Genomic DNA, 16548 nt, shown 5'->3' with positions numbered 1-16548 from the left:
GTCAATAAAGCACAGGTAAACATCTTTCTGGTATTCTCTGCTTTTAACCAAGACCCATCTGACATCAGCAATGATGTCCCTCATATCATGTCCTCTTCTGAATCCAGTTTGAACCTCTGGAAGTTCTCTGCCAATATATGGCTCCAGGCATTTTTGTATTATCTTCAGCAAAATTTGATGATATTGTCCTATGATTTCTGCATTCCGTTGAGTCACCTCTCTTTGAAATGCACACAATTATGGATCTCTTCCAGTCAGTTGGCCAGGTAGTTGTCTTCCAAACTATAGTTGAGTGAGTGCCTTCAGTACTTTGTTAGTTTGTTGAAAGATTTCCATTTGTATTCCATCAATTCCAGGATCTTTGTTCTTTGCCAATGCCTTCAATGCACGTTGGACTTATTCCTCAGTATCATTGGCTCTTGATCATTTGCTACTTCTTGAAATGGTTGAACATCAATAATTTCTTTTTAGTACAATGACTCTGTGTATTCCTTCCATGCTTTCTGCATCATTTAATATTTTTTTCCCATAGAATCCTTCAATATTACAAGTCGAGGCTTGAATTTTTCCTTCAACTCCCTCAGCTTGAGGAATGTTGAGCATATTCTTTCTTTTCAGTTTTCTAACTCCAGGTCTTTGCCCAATTTGTTATAATATTTGCCTTTATCTTCTCGAGCTGCCTTTTGAAATTTTCTATACAGCTCTTTACATCCTCATTAGTTCCATTTGCTTTAGCATCTCTACACTGGAGAGCAAATTTCAGAGTCTCTTCTGACATCCATTTTAGTCTTTTCCTTCTCTCTTGTCTTCTTAATGGCCTTTTGCTTTCTTCATGTATAATGTTCTTGATGTCACCCCACAACTCTTCTGGTCTTTGGTCTTTAATGTTTAATGCATCAAATCTGTTCTTCAGGTGATTTCTAAACTCAGGTGGGATATGTAAAATGTCATATTTTGGCTCGCATGGACTTGTTTTAATTTTTTCAGCTTCAACCTGAACTTGCATCTGAGCAATTGATGGTCTGTTCCACAGTCTGCCCCTGGCCTTGTTTTGGCTGATGATATGGAGCTTTTCCACGGTTTCTTTCCACAGATGTAGTCAATTTTATTTCTGTGTATTCCACCTGGTAAGGTCCATATGTAAAGTCATCTTTCATGTTGTTTCAAAAGGTATTTGCCCTGAAGAAGTCATTGATCTTGAAAAAGTCCATCATGTGATCTCCAGCATCGTTTCTATCACCAACGTCATATTTTCTAACTACTGATCCTTCCTCTTTGTTTCCAACCTTTACATTCCAATTGCCAGTAATTATCAATACATTTTGATTGCATGTTTGATAAATTTCAAACTGAAGAAATTGATAGAATTCTTCAATTTCATCATCACTGGCTTTAGTGATTGGTGCATAAATTTGAATAATAGTGGTATTAACTGGTCTAACTTATAGATATATGGATATTATCCCATCACAGATAGTATTGAACTTTAAGATAATGTTGATATGTTATTTTTGATGATGAATGTGGCACCATTTCTCCACAATTTGTCATTCCTGGTAGAGTAAACCATGAGATTGTCAGAATCAAAATGGCCAATACCAGCCCATTTAATTTCATGAATGACTAGGATATCTATGTTTATGTATTCCATGTCATTTTGACAATTTCCAATTTTCCTAGATTCATACTTCCTACATTCTGTGTTCCCATTATTAATGGATGTTTCTCTTCATTTTGAGTTGTGCCCAGCAAGCAAATGAAGGTCATGAAGGCTTTATTCTATTTGTGTCATCACTGTCAACACTACTTTAAGGAAGCAGCTCTTCCCCAGTCGTATTTTGAGTGCCTTTCAACTTGAGGGGCTCATCTTCCGGCACTATGTCTGACAGTATTCTGGTGCTCTTCATCATGATTCAATATTCTGTTGTTGACAGTGTTCCACTGCTATTCATAAGGTTTTCAGTGACTAAATATTCAGAAGTAGTCTTCTTATCCTTCTTCCTAGTCTGTCTTTGTCTGAAACCTGTCCACCATGGTGACCCTGCTGGTATTTAAAATATTCGTGGCATAGCTTCCAGAATCACAGCAACACACAAGCCACTGCACTATGATAAACTGCCAGATGAGTGGTGAGTATTTTGATCAAGCCCTTCAACTCATCCTGAGATACGGAGGATATCTAAGGATCGGATGTGGAATGCCTGCTAATTATCTGGACCTGAGAGTAAAATATGACAGAGGGAACAAAGAGAAGGAACACAGTCTCCACTGAGCTTAAAGAGGATGCAGTCCCAGAATTCACCCCTGTGGCCAAATTTTCAGCCAAGCGGTAAATAATACAAAGTGGGGGACAACGACACTAGGTATGCTCATCATGGAGTGGTTAACCATTCAAGATGAAAAGGGCAACAATTACCTAAGGACAATGTTCAGAAGGGTTAGAAAGGAAGGTGGGATGGAACTAGGGACCACTGGGAGAAAGTGGGACAACTGTTGTTGCATGGAGGGGATCGCAATCATTGAGATGAAACAAAGTGTATAATTTGTTGAATGTAAAACTGATGGTCTTGTCTGTAAACCTTCACTCCATTCACAATAAAACGTTTTAAAAAGAAGAAGATGCCTTCCCCAGTGTGCAGAGGAGGGGTGGACTAGAATGATGTTGTTAGCATGAAGAGGTTCATTGACCACGCTGTTTTCACACTAAAGAAAGAAAAAAACGAGGTGTGGTTGTGGTCTGTGAAATGTAAAGGGTGGACTGTAATCCCACAAAGTAGAACATGATCTCATTGTTACCAGGAGCAGCAAAAGAGATGGCAAACATCAGTCAGCTGGGCCTCCCCCAACCCTGAATCCTGGCTCTTACCTCTGGCCAAAGGAAAAGTACAAGTTTCCAGTGAAGAAGACACTTACATCACACAAGGCTTGCAGATGATTTCCTTCATATTAACCAGAGGTGTGGCACTTTGGGGATTTGAAGAGGCAAGGGGAGCTACAGTTAAAAGTAAAATTATAGGAGAGACAAGTGAGAAGAGGGCAGGGGAGGAATACTGGATCAGTCTTAAAATATGCAAGTGTGTTTAACAACAGTAAGTAATTCTTTCCTTCTCAAACTTTCATACTTAGGACTAGCATCAGGTTTGATTGAGACCTAGTGCAGCCGTATCTGTGAGAGGACCAGACTGACCCTGATATCCTATTATAAAGAACTCCCTCATAAAAAGAATCATGTTAGGGATCATTTGTTGGAAAACAGGAGCCTGAATCTCCCATCACCTGCACGATTTTTAAAATTGGAATGTTGTTGTTGTTAAGTGCTATGGAGTCACTTCTGACTCACAGTGACTCTGTGTAAGGTTTCCAAGGATCGGCTGGTGGGGTTGAATTGCTCACTTGAGCAGTTCAGTGCTTATCCTACAGTGCCACACCAAAAATATTAATAACTTAATTCTTAAGTGATATTTTTGCATGTTTCATTATATGGGGATATGATATAAATGAATATTTATATATATTTATTCAATCCATATTTATGTAAATAAATATAATCTAGAATATATTTGGATCCCTCTCTGAAATTTCTTGATTTGGAAGACTGTCGGATGGCCCCACTTCTTCCAAATCTGTTTCCAGTGAAGCCTCTTCCTTCCTTTATGGATTTTCTCAGGATTTTTTTGCCTTTTCTTTTCCACCCTCATGAGGATCACTAAATGGCCAATGAGAACACACCTTGGGACGGCTCTGCTCTGCTGAAGTCCCATGATGCTCTGAAAGGTTACTGCTGAAGCCAGCTTTAGGTTATTACTGTTTCTCAACCTCAGCCCTATTGACATTCAGGGCCCGATAATTTTTTGTTGTCTGTGCATTGTAGGCTGCTTAGCAGCCTCCCTGCCTACTAGAGATTCTGACTAGTGGGTCTGTGGTGGGCTCTGAGGATTTTCATCTCTAACAAGTTCCCAGGTGATGCTGTTGCTGCTGCTTGCTGGTTGTCAGTAGCACAGAGTTGGTTGTGGTGACTCTAGAAGTTGTGACAACCAAAAACGCCTCCGGACCTGCCAGATGTCTGCTGGGTGGGGTGGGGAGTTCACACCAAACTGAGAATCCCTGGGCTATCGGTCCCCTCTGTCTACCCCAACACAAGTGAAGGCAAACAGGGAAGAGGAGCACCAGGATTGCTCAGACACCGGAACATAAATGGCACAGGTGTCGTACAAAATAAATGCAGTGCATTTAACAGGAAATAAAAGAGGATGTGAGACACTTGAGTCAATCTTCTGACTCTTAATGTTCTCATGTTTTTTGTCATCATTGTGATGAAAAGAGGAGTCCTGGTGGCATAGTGGGCTAAGCATTGGGCTTCTAACTGAAAGGTCAGCAGTTCGAACCCACCAGCTGCTCCATGGAAGAACGATGGGGCCGTCTGCTTCCATAAAGATTTACAGCCTCAGAAACCCAAATGGAGCCGTACTATTCTGCCATTGTAGATCACTATGGGTTGGAATTGACGTGTGGCAGTGGGCTTGGTTTGGGTGATGGAAAGAATCACAGGCAAACCTATAAGGGGGTCACTCCTGGGTTGGGGCAGATTCTTAAACAGGGAAACCTTGCTAATCTGTGCTGCTGTTGACCACATCTAGGGAAGCTTGGCTGATGGACCATGAGGGTGCTCTTCAACCTGGCTTTAGTCCCCTACAGGGGTACCTCTCCCTCTGCCCTCACTTAGACCATCCACAGATGTCAAACAGGAATCCTCTTCATCCTGAATATGAATTGCACTTTCCTACTCTGCAACTGTGGAGACCTGGTGTGGCACTGTGGGTTAATGCACTGGACTGCAAGGTTGGTTTGAACTGTAAGGTTGGCAGTTCAAGCCCACCAGTGGCTCCTTGGAAGCCCTATACAAGGTTGCTATTGGTCAGAACTGACTTGATGGCACTTAACAACAACAATTCTGCAACTGTGTCTCTAAAATAAGCAAAATCTGAAGTGCACTTTCTACTCACATTCAATCCCACAAACCCCAGTGGCCAGAACCCTGTGCATTTCAATGAGCCTGTCACTCCTCCAAGAAGCCTTCCTTGTTCCCCCAGAGAGAAGTGATCTTAGTCTCCTTTATAAATCGTCCACAGCTGTCTGCTTTGTTGAGTATGTGATACTGATAAATCTTGTATGTTTGAGGTTGGTATCCATGCCATCTCCTCTACTAGAGGGGAGATCTGAGAATGCGGAATCAAGAACAGTTATCTTTGCAGTCTCTCTACTGAGTCCTCTTAAGAGCACACACTAGTAGTGAAGAGCCAGTTGGACTTTCATAAAAATAAAATTTATTTTCCAATCTACAATGGACTAATGCTTTTGTGAAGAACAATACAAATGAATTACTAAAAAAAAAAGATGAAGCTCTTGGAAGCAGTGGCAAAATGTTTTCTAAGTGCTTGTTATCACTATCTGCTTGCCTCTTGTCATGAACTAGTGACAATACTTTAGGGACTGGCATCAGTCAGCTCATGGACCACTCTTTGGGTAGCATGGACCTAGCACAGTGATTTTCACAGAGAGGCATTCAGTACAACGAAAACAGCTGTTCTCAAATGTGAGTGTGTGAATCACCTGGAGGATTTATGACAAAGACAAACTCCTGGGCCTCACTGCAAGTCCTGGGTTCAGTAGGTCTTCAGTGGGACCTGAGAATTTTCATTTCTAACAAGTTCCCAGGTGATGCTGTTGTGTCTAGTTAGAGGAACACTTTGAAAATCTTTGGACTGGAGGAATGAGCAAATCTCAAGTATACTGCCTCCTGGTGGTGGCCTGTCCTCATAACAGGCAAAGTGGCTAGAGCAAGCTTTGCTAATCTTACAAATCTACCCCTCTGAAGCAATGACTATGGATCACAGTGTTGTTACGCAGATGAAAAAAACCCATGAGAAGCCATGAGGGTCCATACCTTGAGGTTGTTCTGGGTCCAGTTCCTCTACAGGTGATGCTGAAGGAGAACATTGGGGTGCTGTTTGAAGTGCTTTCACGGTTGAAGTCCCCAGGTGTGGTCTGGGTGAGGAGGATAACTCAGAAGATGGAGGTCTGCAAGGTGGTCCAGAGGGTTGTTCCTGCTTCTGTGGTAACACAGGTGACAGCTCAGGTGGTGTGAGGGCGAGTGATGAGTCAGGTGTTAAGCTAGGCAGTAATTGCTCAGCTGGGGGTGCTAAGTCAGTTGGAGAATGTGAAGATGATGAGACCTGCGGCGGTGCAGGTGGGGGCTCGAATGAAGATACAGGTGCAGAATCTGGTGACTCACATGTGGGTTCAGGAGTCTGCATGGGTGTGGACATGAGTGGACTATGGCCACCCTTCCCATCCCCTTTGGGAGCCCAATGGGTGTGAAGTTGCATGGCTTCTTCCACATCAGTCTGCTCTGCTTGGTGGCATGGCTGTCCCGGGCACTCACTACCGAGGGCGAGTTCGATCTGGCAGTATACTTCTACCCGGGGGAAAATCACTCTCTTGGAAGGAGAATTAATATAAGCAGCATCTAGGAAAGACACAACATGGGACCATAAATGGCATTTAATAACCCCTAGCATCAGCATGGCATTTGCTGATTGTGCTAATAATGCTTTTCCAGATTACTTTCAGGAGCGGGATTAGTGTTTTCCAACTTGATTTTAAACTTAAATATACATGAATTTGGAGAGTTGGTGTGGCGCTGTAGGATAAGCACTGGACTGCTCACCAGAAGGTCAGCAGTTCAAACCTACCAGTCACTCCTAGGAAACCCTATACCGGGTGACTGTGAGTTCGGAACTGACTTGATGGCACTCAACAGCAACAACATACTTGAATTTAGATTGAGTATCTGATTGTGTACAGGGGTAAGTCAAAAAGCATTGCTACAAAATCATAGATTATTAAACAAAATGATCAAAATGCAAAGGTATTGTTTCTTGATAGATCCCCCATCTAGGTCTATCCACTCCTGAAGGCAGTGTTTCCATCTTCCTAACCTTTCCTTAAAGAATTCTGCCCTCTTTTTGATTTATAACACGTCAAAATGGCAGTTTGGGACATTTTTGAGGGACTTAAATTGTATCCCTTGTTCTTTGAGTTTGGGGAACAAAAAGAAGTATGATAGGGCAAGATCTGTGTTGTAGGGTGAATGGGGTAGGTTTCCCAATGCAATTCTCATAGGACAGCCCTTTTACCTTTAAAGAACGAGCAGGTGCATTGTTGTGATGAAAACCAAATTCCTCGAGTCAGTCTTTTCCTCACCTATGCCGTTTCCAATTTTTAGAAAATTTCTTCATTATAAGCCCCTGTGATTGACCTGTGTCCTTCAAAAAAATCTATCAAGATTACCCCTTTTGGAATCTCAAAAAGCAGTCTTCATAACCTTCTGAGTTGACCACTCTACCTTGAATATAACTGACCCAACAGATCCCCTAGCAAGTCACTGTTTTGATTTGATTATTTTGTTGTGGTTGTTTAAGGCTCCCTAATGAGGAGCTCTGGTAGCGTAGTGGTTACGAATCGGGCTGCAAACCTTAAGGTCAGCGGTTCGAAACTACCAGCCGCTCCGGCGGGAGAAAGATGAGGCTTTCTACTCCTGTAAAGATTTACACCCTCGGAAACCCTGTACAGGGTCGCTATGGGTCGGAACCGACTCGACGGCACTTAACAACAACAACAACAATGAGACTATTGCATTAGGCAAATCTGCTGCACAAGACCTCTCTGTAAAGTGTTCAAAAACAAAGATGTCAGTTTGAGGACTACAGTGTGCTGAGCCAAGCCATGGTATTTTCAATAGCTGTTTATGAGTGGGAAAGTTGGGCAATGAATAAGGAAGACCACAGAAGAGTTGATACATTAGAGTTGTGGTGTTGGAGGAGAATATTGAAAGTACCATGGACTGCCAGAAGAACAAACAAATCTGTGTTGGAAGAAGTACAACCACAATGCTCCTTAGAAGCCAGGATGGCCAGACTTTGTCTCTCATTCTTCAGACATGTTATCAGGAGGGACCAGTTGCTGGAGAAGAACATGATGAACGGTAAAGCAGAGGGACAGAGAAAAAGAGGAAGACCCCCAAAGAGATAGATTGGCAAAGTGGCAGCAGCAATGAGCTCAGGTTTAGCAGCAGTTTAGTGAGGGTGAAGCAGGACCAGGCAGTATTTCCTTCTGTTGTACATAGGGTCTCTATGAGTCCAAACCAACTTGACAGCACTTAATAACAATGAGACTAAGACAAGGGTACTTACTGAGAGAACTTGTCTGCAGCCGCCCACTGATTGTAAAGACTTATTTAAACACATTTTGTCTGGAATAAACTTGTACATTATGTATGAACTGGAACCCTAATTAGCAATACTTTTTTGCTTACTCTCGTAGTAACTCATCTATTCCCCTAAACATTTATACACAGAGGCATTGTACCAGGCATTGAGAATGAGGGAAAACAAAAGCAAACATGATGGTTTCTGATATATTTACACTGTAGTGTAGACAATTTTTCTGTAAATCTAAAACTGTTCTAAAAATAAAGCTTATTGAAAATCTGGAGAGAAATAGGCAAATGAATTTAAAAGACATGGATGGCAAATAAGCAAATGAAAAAATGCTCAGCATCCTTAGTTATTAAATACTGAAGCAAACTGTCAAGTTGGTTCTGACTTATACTGACTCTATAGGACTAAGTAGAACTTGTCCATAAGGTTTCTGAGACTGTAAATCTTTGTGGGAGCAGATAGTCTCATCTTTAGTGGTTTTGAACTGATGATCTTTGGGCTAGCAACTCAGCTTAACCTACTATGCCACTGGGACTTCTGCTTAGTTATTGTTGTTGTTAAGTGCCATTGCATTGGTTCTGACTCACAGAAACCCTGTGTAGGGCTTCTAAGGAGAAGCTGGTGGTTTTGAACTGCCGACCTTGTGGTCAGTAGTCCAGTACTTATCCTACAGTGCCACACCAGTACTCCTAGTCATTATATAAACACAATGAAAACTACAACAAAATTCTACCATACACCCATTGTTGTTGTTGTTGTTAAGTGTCGTTGAGTCGGTTCCGACCCATAGAGACCCTGAACAGGGTTTCCGAGGCTATAAATCTTTATGGGAGCAGAAAGCCTCATCTTTCTCCTGCGGAGCAGCTGGTAGTTTCGAGCTGCTGACCCTGTGGTTCACAGCCCAATTTGTAACCACTACACTACCAGAGCTCCTTTTTAGAATGGTTAAAATTTATAAAGGCTCATCATACCAAGTGTTGGCAAGAAATGTGGAACAACTGGATCTTTGATCCAGTTTCTGGTGGGAATGTGAAATGGTGTAACCACTTTGGAAAACACTTTAGCAGTTTCTTAACTAGTTAAACATATATCTATCCTGTGATCAATTCACTCTACTCCTAGGTTTTGTTGTTCTTCTTGTTAGGTGCCATCGAGTCGGTACTGACTCATAGCGACCTTATGCACAGCAGAACGAAACACTGCCCAATCCTGGGCCAACCTAACTACTGTTGCCACGCTTGAGTCCATCGATACTGCCTCTTGGCCAATCCGTCTCATTGGGGGTGTCTTCCTCTTTTTCTCTGACCCTCCACCTTACCAAACATGATTTCCTTCTCCAGTGACTGGTCCCTCCTGACAATATGTCTGAAGTATGAGAGACAAAGTTTGGCCATCTTGGCCTCTAAGGAGCACTCAGGCTGCACTTCTTCCAAAACAGTTCTATTGATTCTTTTGGCAGCCCATGGCAATTTCAATATTCTTCTCCAACACCATAACTCAAAAGCATCAATTCTTCTACAGTCTTCCTTATTCACTGTTCAGCTTTCACATGCATATGAGGCTATTAAAAATACCATGGCTTGGGTCAGGCGCACCTTAGTCCTCAAGCTGACATCTTTGCTCTTCAACACCTGAAAAAGGTCTTGTGCAGCAGATTTGCCTAATGCACTACATTGTTTGATTTCTTGACTGCTGCTTCCATGAGTGTTGATAGTTGATCCAAGAAGAATGAAGTCCTTGATGACTTCAATCAAGAATGTTGTTTATTGGTCCAGTGGTGAGGATTTTTGGCGAAATTAAAACATGCCCATTAAAAGATTTATGCATGCATATTCACAGTTGCTTTATTTATAATAGCCCCAAACTGGAAACAAGTGAAAAAAGTGATGTATCCGTTCATCAACAGATGAACGGATACATGAACTGTGGTAAGTCCATATAATGTAATGCCACTCAACCATAAAAAGGAGTAAGCTGTGCATATGCAATAAGATGGATGAATTTCAAAATGATTATGCATACAGCAAGAGTTCCTTTACGTGAAATCTATGTTGTTGTTAAGTTCTGCTCAGTTGGTTCTGATTTATAGCGACTCAGTATAGGACTTCCAAGGAGTGGCTGATGAGTTTGAACCACTGACCTTGTAGTTCAAACCGGCCTTGTGGTCCGGTGCTTATCCTACAGTGCCATACCAGGACTCCAGTAATCTATGGGTTGTTGTTGTTTTTAAGTGCCGTTGAGTCGATTCCAACACATAGTAACCCTGTATGGGGTTTCCAAGGAGCTTGAACCACCAACCTTACAGTTCAAATGACATTGCAGTCTGGCACATTAGCCCACAGTACCATACCAGTAATCTATATGTTGTTGTTGTTGTTAAGTGCCTTCGAGTTGATTCTGACCCATAGCGACCCTGTATTGGATTTCCAAGGAGCAGCTGATGAGCTTGAACCTCTGACTTTGCAGTTCAAATGGCTTTGCAGTCTGGCACATTAACCCACAGCACCACACCAGGACTCCAGTGATTGGGGAAAAAAGAACTGGGATTGCTTGGGGATGTAGTGGGGATGGTAGAAATGGGAGTGTGGAAGGATCACAAAGAGGCAGGAGGAAACCCTTTGGGTTGATGGATTGTTCATTGTCTTGACTGTGGTCTGGTTTCACAGGTAAATATAAAGTCAAAATGTATCAAATTGTGAGAGGGAGGAAGGGAAGAAGAGAATGGAGAGAAGGAAGTGAGGGAGGAAAGGAAGGTCTGGCCCCACATGTATTGTAGACCTGGCACCTCCAGAGTTCCTAATGCACTCAACACCCAAGTTTGCAGGCCTGTGTGGGAATGTGGATTTTCAGGTAGGACTGCTAGCTGAGCCCTTCCCTTTGGCAGAAGGCTGCTGCTGGGGGTGGAGATGGCAGGGGTCAAGGTGGAGAGGGTGGCTTGCCTGGAAGCAGGAATAATTAATTAGGTGGATGAGAGTTCTTGGGAAAGAAAGACGATGTGAGGTGAGGTAACACCCTGAGGGTGTGACTTCAGGCTGCAGCTGATGCCCATCCAAAGGCATGCAGACAGGGACTGTGGGCTGTAGCAGACCCCTTCTGTTCCCAGATGGCAGGTGGGGAGTTAAAGTGTGGCTCTGGGCACCAATAGCAATTTTTTGAAGGGTGCACCAAGATCTCCTGTTTCCTCTGGTGTTTAGGAGTAAAATCCAGCCCCACCAAGCCCAAGGTGAAACCTGGACTGGGAAGTCAAACTGTAAGAGTAAACAAAAGAGGTCAGGAGGCCAAGCCCCTGTGCGCCCAAGCGTTGTTGACCGTCCAAACCATAGGCTCTGAGGATCAGACTCTAGCTACCTAGTAGACATAGCAAACTGTCCCTCATCTGATTATTCAGTAATGCTTGTTAGTAATCTCATACATGAGCCCTGGATATCCACAGACAAATGTAAAAACCTTCCCTAAAAGTCGAGACTGTAAATTCCAAAAAGGCAAGTGCCCCCCATCCAAAAAAAAAAAAGCTAAAGAGGATAGAGAGAAACACTGTAAACTGATGATATATGGAGGGGATAATAATCAATGTAATGAAACAAGCTATATGAATGGTTGAATGTGAAGCTGATGATGTGCCCTGTAAACTTTCACTCAGTGCAAAATAAAAACATTTAATTAAAAAAAAAAAAAAAAAAAAAGAGTAAACAAAAGAAACTGATAGTCAGGACAAGGCATTTTCTTCCTTCTAGTTGATGTCTGTTCCTACTTTGAGTGATTCCAGGGGAAATCCTCCACCCCTCATATACCTCTTCAGTTTTTGAATGGGTGCCAGAGATACCATCTTTAGAATTTCACAGGGCTTCCAACCAGTTTATTGCCTTGAGCATTTATCTTTCTATCTCAAATACTTCTAACAAGAAAGTCCTGAATCCAATTGGAATCTCTTTACAGATTAGGCAGCCTAGACTCAGAGAGGGGAAGTGATTTTCCTGAGGTCACACAGCTTGGAGAGATAGAGATCCCAATTCAGTACTACTTGCTCCCAGAGTCCATGTCTTCTCCAACCTGCTCTCCTGCCTTTCCCTGCCCCCTTGTTGGGAGAAAGGAATCAAGAGAAAGTAACAAGACAGAGAAAATATTTTGAAGGGATTAAAAAAAAAGGGGGGGGGAGAGCATATCCTAGGGGAGAAAAATTTCATTCAACCCCTTTATCTCATCTTCAAGGTATTTTTAAAACCCTGTTGTTAAGCGCTTTTGGTACCAACTCATTAGCAATCTTATGCACATCAGAAAGAAACACTGCCGGTCTCCTGCTTCTTCCTCATAATCGCAGCTAGGCTTGAGCACATTCCTGCTGCCACTGTACCAGTCAATCTCATTGGGTCTTCCTCTTTTTCACCGACCCTCCACTTTACTAAGTATGATATCCTTCTCCAAGGACTGGTCTCTCCTGATAATATGTCCGAAGTATGAGAGACCAAGTCTGGTCATCCTGGGTTCTAAGAAGCATTCTGGCTGTATTTCTTCCAACACAGATTTGTTTATTTTGCTGACAGCGCATGGTACTTTTAATATTCTCCTCCAACATTATAACTCAAATGAATCAATTCTTCTAAGATCTTCTTTATTCATTGTCCATGTACAAAAATTCACATTATTTATAACAGTGAACACTTGGGAACCCAAAGAGAGCCCAAAGAAATTAACAAGGTTTACCATAAAGTTCCTTGGCAGAATATCATACAACTGTCATAAGGACAGTTATGAAGTCACATGGCAACATGGAAACTAGCTTAAAACATTAGGTAAACACACTTTGATCCAGCAATTAATTTTTCTGGGACTATGTTCTAAGGTGTTAGCATTAAATATGAAAAAAACATTTCCCCCCCTTTTAAAAAGATGTTTGCCACAGCTGTACTGAAGTGCTTAATACATTTCTCTGGATTCATTTCTTTAGTCTTGATAATACAGGGCATACAGTAGTGGGGACCATGTTTTTCAAATTAAATGCAGGTCAAGTTTCCTTCTCTTTGATTTGTTGACTGATTTATCACTCAAAGCTCTAACCAAATAAAAACTAATCACACTAGTTCTAACAATATGGATTTATGGAAGAGAATAATATGACACAAAACTGAGATTCTCCAGGGAGATATGAGCTATATATTTCCCAAGTGTAGTTTGTTGTTGTTGTTAAGTGCCATGTAGTCGGTTCTGACTCCTACTGACTCTGTATAGGGTTTTCAAAGCTGTAAGTGTTTGTGGCAGCAGAAAGCTTCATCTTTCTCCCACGGAGCAGCTGGTGGATTCAAACCACCAACCTTATGGTTCATAGTCCAGTGTTTATCTTACAGATACACTGTGCTCACAAGTATAGTTTTAAAATCTGTAAATATATAGTTGGTCCTCCTTATTCACAGTGGTTATGCTCTATAAAGTCATGAGAACACTAAATCAGGAATTCTGAACAGTTGCACCTAGAGAAAATGCAGGGTCAGGCTCCTGCAAGCCTGCGGTCACATCATGTTCACCAATCAATCAATAATGTTACCTAGTTTTGTGTGTGTTTCTTTTTAAAAATACTTTATTTAATATAAACATGTAAGTCCCCAACTTACAACAGATTTAAGTTATGATGAACTGCACTTATGACCATCTGTTGTTTTGCTTTTGGGGTACATTTTATCGTTAGTATTATGTACTACATACAATGTTTCAGACATAATTTTTTGATGTTATGATTCTCAGATGTTCATTTGCAGATGTTCACTGCTATGATTTACTACTGAAAACAATGCCATGTAGCAGGCTGTGGCCTGGTCTACAATGAAGTCAGGGTCAGGGTCAGGAGTGATAAGGGTAGAAAGCTGGGTAATGTTCAACTTGAGTGACATAGGACCACTGAACAGTTCACCTGCCCAATAACCACTAGGATTCTGACTTCACTGTAGACAAAGTCTATTGTTGCTCTTGCTGTTAAGTGCTGTCAAAACAGTTTTGATGCATTTTGACCCTGTAGAGGATTTCCGAGGAATAGCGGGTGGGTTTCAATTGCAGATCTTGTGATTTATCAGTTCAGTGCTTATCCTACACAGCCACACTAGGACTCCACAGACCAGGCCTATAGTGTGTGATCTTATTCAGCATTTGTACCATCAATTTCATTCGTAGAGTAAATTTTTATGATTTTATGATTTGTGTACTCTTTTATATATGTATGTTACTCTGGAGAAGAAGCCCTGGACTATGGACCACAAGGTCGGCGGTTTGAGCATACATGCTGTTCTGAGGGAGAAAGTTGAGGCTTTCTGCTCCTGCAAAGATTTATAGCCTAAGAAACCCTATACAGCTATAAGTATAGTATAGCTATACAGCTATAAGTCAGAATCAACTAGACAGCACTTAATAACAGCAGCAATGTATTAGGATATATCTGCAAGTCTATATGTAGTGTTTCCAACCCCCAAAGACAAATAAGATTGGATTTACAAAGACACTGATAATAAAAGGTAATAACAATGAAAACTAAAAAAATAAAATGATGTGTTCAATTTATGTCAGAACTGACATATAGAGGAGTCGTCAGAACGGGGACTACCTGTTGCGTTGATTCATTAACTTTGCGCTCACTGCCTACAGCGCTGTATTTAACTCATGTCCACACAAACTTTACCTAACACACATATTTTCTTTATAAGGCACATCACAGCCTTCTTGTGCTTAGAAACACTAGATAGCACCTTCGCCTCGGGGCCTTTTTAAACTGTGAAACCACTAATAAAAAGCACAAACATGTGAAAAATGTGGTACCAAAATGACACTTGTTTACAGTATACTAAAACAAGAGGGCAGAGTAGCACCTCCTCTGACCTCAGTTGGAATGTGCACATCTGCTGACTCAAATTCTTCACCATTCTGCACAAAATCCATACTGCAGAAATGTCTCGAGTACGGATCTTAGAGTTACAAATACATCTTAGCACTCATGCAAACTGAAGGAGGGGCACTGGTGGCATGATAGCTAAGCACTGGACTACTAACTGAAAGGTTGGTGGTTCAAACCCACCATCCAGTCTGAGGGAGAAAGATGTGGCAGTCTGCTTCTGTAAATACTACAGCCTTGGAAACCATGTGGGACATTTCTACTCTGTCCTATTCAGTGGATATGAGTCAGAATAGGTTCTGTGGCAGTGATTTGGTTTGGCTTGGTTTTTAGACAAACTGAAAATATGCAATCTGTGAAGAATGAGGACCAACTGTGTTTGGACAAATGCCGTAGACACTGACCCATACGTTCATTTTTGTTGTTAAGGGCTGTCGAGTTGGTTCCTACCCATAGTGACCCCGTATAGAGTTTCCAAGGCACAGCTGGTGAGCTTGAACCACCGACCCTGTGGTTCAAACTAACCTTGCAGTCCAGCACATTAACCCACAGCGCTAACCAGGACATCCATCAGTTAACCGTTCCCGGTTCTACAGACTCTCTCTTCTGACCACAGTGATCTGTCCTGGACTGCACAGACTGTCAGTTCTCTGCACCCATGTCCAGCTCTCCTGGTCAAAGACACCTGCAGTTCACTAAATGGAGTTCACCCAAGCTTCCCCTCCCTCCAGGACCCCATGTGGTACTTACTCAGCCGCCTTAAGTATAAAACTGTATCCTCGTACCCTCGGTAGTAGTAATTGTGCAGGACCTGGGGTTGGTAGGGTGGAGGGAGAAAGACACCAGGAAAATAATGAAAGCTGAAGCAATAGTCACGGTCCCCTGCCCCAGAGCATCAGCTTTCCTTGCTTGTGAACCCAAACTTACCCAGACAATGTCCTTTTCCTCAAACTCTGCTAAGAGGACTCATTCCTGAATCTACTGCCATTGTGTCAACTCTACTTCATAGTGACCCTACAGGACAGAGTAGAACTGTCCCAATGGGTTTCCATGGCTGTAGATCTTTAAGGTAGTAGACCGCCACATTTTTCTCCTTTGAATTGGTTAGCAGCCGAGTGCCTTAACCACTGTGTCACCAGGGCTCCCTTGCTAAGAAGAACTGGGGAGCAAATCCTGATAACGTATCCAGAATGATGCTATGTTCATGTGTCACCATTCACAGCTCATCACTGTCTCCCCCTGACACACACACATACACCCATATGCTACCTCTTGAAACAGTTAACAACCTGCAATATGCAGATGATATACAACCTTGCTTGCTGAAAGTGAAGAGGACTTAAAACATTTACTGATGAAGATTTAAGAGCACAGCCTTCGGTATGGATTACATCTCAA

At 42.1% G+C, this 16548-nt stretch overlaps 1 protein-coding gene across 1 annotated transcript in view; it reads right to left on the bottom strand.

Moving 5' to 3' along the window:
• Nucleotides 1–16548, bottom strand: part of PNPLA1 (patatin-like phospholipase domain containing 1) — a 56141-nt gene that overhangs the window by 4934 nt on the left and 34659 nt on the right. Inside the window, exons 5-7 of the mRNA XM_006860569.1 lie at nt 15901–15961; nt 5945–6526; nt 2914–2992 (exon numbers count right to left, since the gene is read on the bottom strand). Of these exons, the coding sequence (XP_006860631.1) occupies nt 2914–2992; nt 5945–6526; nt 15901–15961 (722 nt within the window). The remainder of the gene's footprint in view (nt 1–2913; nt 2993–5944; nt 6527–15900; nt 15962–16548) is intronic.

This window comes from Chrysochloris asiatica, unplaced genomic scaffold (assembly GCF_000296735.1).
Source record: "Chrysochloris asiatica unplaced genomic scaffold, ChrAsi1.0 scaffold00038, whole genome shotgun sequence".
Lineage (NCBI taxonomy): Eukaryota > Metazoa > Chordata > Mammalia > Afrosoricida > Chrysochloridae > Chrysochloris > Chrysochloris asiatica.
This window is presented reverse-complemented; position numbering and strand designations above follow the sequence as displayed.